The sequence below is a fragment of the Aedes albopictus genome, unplaced genomic scaffold, assembly GCF_035046485.1.
Source record: "Aedes albopictus strain Foshan unplaced genomic scaffold, AalbF5 HiC_scaffold_58, whole genome shotgun sequence".
NCBI classification, from domain to species: domain Eukaryota; kingdom Metazoa; phylum Arthropoda; class Insecta; order Diptera; family Culicidae; genus Aedes; species Aedes albopictus.
In genome coordinates, this window is record NW_026917398.1 from 94,359 (window position 1) to 100,000 (window position 5,642).

The 5,642-nt window shown below is 41.0% G+C and overlaps 1 protein-coding gene across 1 annotated transcript; it reads left to right on the forward strand.

Moving 5' to 3' along the window:
* Positions 1 to 4,919: 4,919 nt before the first annotated feature.
* Positions 4,920 to 5,642, forward strand: LOC109432371 (2',5'-phosphodiesterase 12-like; the record flags this gene model as incomplete). The annotated part of the gene is given in 1 exon segment (XM_062843832.1): positions 4,920 to 5,642. A coding segment is annotated over 1 exon segment (690 nt), but the record flags the coding sequence as incomplete, so codon positions are not given.

The window sequence follows — 5,642 nt, forward strand, 5'->3', positions numbered from 1 at the left end:
CAGCCGGAAACAAGGGGAATGACATATCCTTTTCTAACCGGAATATCCACATTTATCCGTATCTAACCGTCGTTAACCGCGTCCAACTTCTGCTCACTTAGCAGCTCGCTTAGCAACGGTTAGCGACGGTTAGAAACGGATAAATGCGGATATTCCGGTTAGAAAAGGATGTCATTCCCCTTGGCCTGAAACAGGGTTCGCCGCCTTTTTCCAGTCGGTACGCTGAGAAGCAGCGGAGCTAACCAGCATTTACCCTCCGGCAGGAAACAAGCGGGTGTCTGTGCCTCAGTTATCCGGAGTGTCGAAGGCGAGGTCGGAAGGCAGCGGAGCAGGGAGTCTCGTTCCGACAATGGGGGATGCAAACTCCTGTGAGCCGGATCATGAAGTAGCAGTGCCAGCTGGAGCCTCCGCTCCGGCAGCAAAAGGCGGGTGGTAGTGCTCTTAGTTCGCCGGAGTATCGAGGAGACGGAGCCAGCTAGGATCTACACTCCGGAAGCGGGTAAATCCGCCCTTTGCCAGTTGGAGCGCCGAGGAGTAGCGAAGCCAGCCGGAATCTCCGCTCCGGCTGCGACCAAGCGAGTGGCTCCGCCGTTTGCCTGCCGTCTGGTATTGGGAGGGAATCTCTTAAGATTCTCTGGCCTTGATTCTGTCTGTGAAGTTAGTCACGGCAATGTAACCTGCTGAAAATAAATTATGAATAAGCTATCAGTTCAAAAAAGGTAGTAGAACACCTACCGTGATCTCCGAGCGCTGTTCCGCAGGTTTCTAGAACTCCTTTTTACATTGCTGGCGGCGAAATGCAACGTGCCACGATGACCTACGTTGAAAAAAAATTGGCGCCGTTTTGGTTTTGTCTTTCAAAACAAAACCTTAGAGAATTTATTAGTTGAATCTTATACTTCTCTAGCCATAACACAAAACTTATACATGGTATAAGGAAATGTTATGGCTATTATTAAGTTATTGAATGAACACAATTTGTTGACTTTATAAAATCAATAACGTCGTTTCTAATAAAAAACATGAATCAATCTTCATGAATAAAATCATTAAATTATTTTTCGTGTAGTACGGAGTTGAAACGGAACGTCAAATCAAATGGGGCTTGCTGTGCTAAACTTCTTGACCATTCCGGTCACGGAATAATAATGCACTGAACGAAAATTACTTGAGCGATTCCGTTTGAAGTGCATGTCCATACCTCGCATTACATAGCAAAAAAAAGTTGTTTAATATTTACTAGACCGGCCCAAATACAAAAATGTCGAAAAATTCCACGGGGCACCCTCTAGAATCGTGCCTTTGGATAAGAAGAACAATCTGTGAAAGATTCAGCTCAATCGGTTGAAAACTGAGCTTGCGCGCTACATCATAGGCAGCTATGTAATTCTACATTGTCTCGATACTCACCCACATGCGTGAGCAATGAAAATGAAGGACAACATAGCCGCCTATGATGTAGTGAGCAAGTTTCGAACGGCAAACACGTGCTGCATGTAACAACCGAGAGTAAACGGGAGAAGATGTCCTAATCCTGGTTTCGACTAAAACCGCAACTAAATTAAGTTTTATCAAGATATGGTCTTCTACAAAGTTGTTCATTAGGGTATCAACTGAAATTCTTTCAATTGGGTTCTTTAGGGGTATCCAGATTATTCCATAATCGGAATCCCCGTCCAAACATTAGTCAAAATCCAAAATTTCATAATTTTCGATGCCCGGGAACTATTTTTAAAATGCATTTAAAGTTTGGATGGGGATTTTTTTTTGTTCGGGATGAACTGTCATTTTATCGATTGAACTGTCATTCTATCCACAAAAATAAAAACTGTTTTGTTTATTTAACCATCAAAACAAAGGTATTGGAACGCAATAAAATCACGTTATACTCAGAAAAATGAGCTCTTTCTATTAGGATATAGAAAATAGCAATATTTTGTTCACTAAACAACCCAATTCTGAGTCAAATCGAACTCGCCAAACCGGTGTGCCGTATCAGATCAGATTTTTATCAGGGACAAAATTAAAAATTGGACAATTTGCACAAAATAGAACAAAAATTTAACTTTTTTTTTTTGTAAACCGCGCCTTTCGAGGCGACCCCCCTGAACTGACTTTACGATCCCCCAGGGGGCCGCGGACCACCGCACAGTGGGAAAAAACCGACCCAAAAAGGCACCTAATTATTGCGGCTGATTGCGATCTTTGAAGCCCATCTTTTCCGAATGGAAAAATGCCAAGGAATCGATTGGTGATAGTTTCATTCACCGGAATTGAGTGTAAGTGTCCATTTTGCCCCATTTTCCCCTAAAAAACACTGTTTTTCTGAATTAAGTAATGGTTTCAACTGATTGCGGCTAACCAACCATTTTTTTATTGATGTAGAATTGACAGATGCATTCTATGAAGCATACCTCGATCTGTATCTTTGACTGTAAGTGCCCATTTTGCCTCATTTTCCCCTGAAAATACCGTTTTTCTGGATTAAAAAATAGTTTCAACTGATTGCGGCTAACCAACCATTTTTTTCTTGATGTAGAATTTACAGATGCATTCTATGGGACACACCTTGATTTGTGTCATTGAATGAAAGTGCCCATTTTGCCTCATTTTCCCCTAAGATACTATTTTTCTGAATGAAAAAAATGGTTTCAACTGATTGCGGCCAACCAACCAATTTTTACCTGATGTAGAATTAATCAGCACATACTTTGCGGTGCACCTCGATATATGTCATTGACTGGAAGTGCCCATTTTGCCTCATTTTCCCCTAAAAATAATGTTTTTTCTGAATTAAAAATTAGTATCAACTGATTTCTGCATACCTACCATATTTTTCTTGATGTATAATTGGCAGGAACATTTCATGAGGCACACCTCGATCCGTGTCATTGACTGGAAGTGCCCATTTTGATCCATTTTCCCCTATAAATACTGTTTTCCTGGATTAAAAATAGTTTTAACTGATTGCGGCTAACCAACCAATTTTTACCTGATGTAGAATCAAAAGGCGCATGCTTTGGGCACACATTGATCTGTGTCGTTGACTACTCATTTTGTCTTATTTTCCCCTAAAAATACTATTTTTCTAAATTATACAATTGTATCAACTGATTGCGGCTAAACAATCAATTTTTACTTGATGTAGAATTAACCGGCACATACTTTAAGGTGCACCTCGTTCTGTGTCTTTGGGTGGTAGTGCCCATTTTGCTCCATTTTCCCCTAAACTACGGATTTTCTGGATTTTAAAATAGTTTCAATTGATTGCAGCTAATCAATATTTTTTCCTGATGTAGAATCGACCTATACTATGGGATATGCCTCGCGATACACCTGCTTGGTTAACCGCAATTAGTTGGAACTAATAAGGGGAAAATGGGGTGAAACGGGCAATTTCAGACTAACGCATAGCGCGAGGTGTATTCCATAATATGCATAGGTCGATTCTATTTCAGGAAAAAATATTGGTTAGTTGCAATCAATTGAAACTATTTTTAAATCCAGAAAACCCGTAGCTTAGGGGAAAATGAAGCCAAATACGCACCACCACCCAAAGACACAGAACGAGGTGTGCCCCAAAATATGCGCCGGTTAATTCTACATCAAGCAAAAATCGATTGGTTAGCCGCAATCAGTTGAAACATGTCTTTAATTCAGAATAATAGTATTTTTAGGGGAACATGGGGCAAAATGGGTACTTCCAGTCAAAGACACAGATCGAGGTGCGTCCCAAAGCATGCGCCGGTAAATTCTAAATTAGATTGAAAATGGTTGGTTAGCCGCAATCAGTTAAAACTATTTTTAATCCAGAAAAACAGCTTTTTAGGGGAAAATGGTGCAAAATGAGCACTTCCAATCAATAACACGGATCGAGGTGTGCCTCATGAAATGTTCCTGCCAATTCTACATCAAGAAAAATATGGTAGGTATGCAGCAATCAGTTGATACTAATTTTTAATTCAGAAAAAACAGTACTTTTAGGGGAAAATGAGGCAAAATGGGCACTTCCAGTCAATGACATATATCGAGGTGCACCGCAAAGTATGTGCCGATTAATTCTACATCAGGTAAAAATTGGTTGGTTGGCCACAATCAGTTGAAGCCATTTTTTTCATTCAGAAAAATAGTATCTTAGGGAAAAATGAGGCAAAATGGGCACTTTCATTCAATGACGCAAATCAAGGTGTGTCCCATAGAATGCATCTGTAAATTCTACATCAAGAAAAAATGGTTGGTTAGCCGCAATCAGTTGAAACTATTTTTTAATCCAGAAAAACAGTATTTTTAGGGGAAAATGAGGCAAAATGGGCACTTACAGTCAAAGATACAGATCGAGGTATGCTCCATAGAATGCACCTGTCAATTCTACATCAATAAAAAATTGGTTGGTTAGCCGCAATCAGTTGAAACCATTATTTAATTCAGAAAAACAGTGTTTTTTAGGGGAAAATTGGACAAAATGGACACTTACACTCAATTCCGGTGAATGAAACTATCACCAATCGATTCCTTGGCATTTTTCCATTCGGAAAAGATGGGCTTCAAAGATCGCAATCAGCCGCAATAATTAGGTGCCTTTTTGGGTCGGTTTTTTCCCACTGTGCACCGGTTGGGAATCCGTGATGTAGTGTTTTGTTTAAATTTGCACTTTGTCAAGAATTTGTGAGAACACTGTTAACATCTTTTGTGCTCTCGTAGGTGAATTTCTTGCATGAGGTTCAAATCGAGGTTTAAATTCGTGAGATTTTTTTAGAGAACTCAATTTCAAGTTAGTTTTAAATTTAAAATTAGTTTAAAGAAATTTTTCTTGAGATTTTCACGGATTCATTCATACAAAAATGTGTCGTCTCCCTCGATTCTTCCATGGTATTTTCGTTGGGGCAACTGCACTAAAATGCATTAAAAAATTGACAGCTGCATCTGACATTACGTCCGCGGGCAACCACCCGATGTCCACAAAGGAGCGAATGCAAAAAATGCTCCTCTCCCTTGTGCCCAGTTTAGGCATCCGCAAAGGTTTGGTTATCAGCTCGCTTTTTCGACCGAAAAAGGTCTGTGTTCCTTCGTTATCAGATTCGTTGATCGCGCGGTTCGGTTCCAACTTTACGTTACGCCACCGGTACAGGATGAACGTGGCCTATTTCCGGCAGCTGCCCAACGAAGAGCAATGTGCCATCTGTTTTCATCTGTCGAGCGAACGGTACCGGATTGATAAGGTGTTCAACTTTTCGAGGAATGTCACGGAGAACATCGATGCCAGCCTGGAACGGATGCGGGCCAACATCGAAAAGGAGGTAAAGAAAAAGACGAACAAAAAGAAGAAAAATAAGAGTGAGCCGGTGGAAGGATCGCTAGAAGCGAGTAGCAGCAGTAAAGAGGAACAGGCTTTGCCGAAAGTTAGCGTTCGGTTCTTCGACGTGGGAAGCGAACAGGACGTCAAAGATATGGCCATTGCGGACCTGCTGAACAAGATCCGGGACGAAGAGCAGATTTTGTTGAAAATTATGGATGACGATTTCCGGATAGACTACAATTCACCTGTTGTGCAGACCATAAATCTACCTCAATCGATTCTGGCGGGGTTCTATGTGTACCCATCGAAGCTGGAGCTGCTATTCGCCGAAAAGGACCAATCCGAG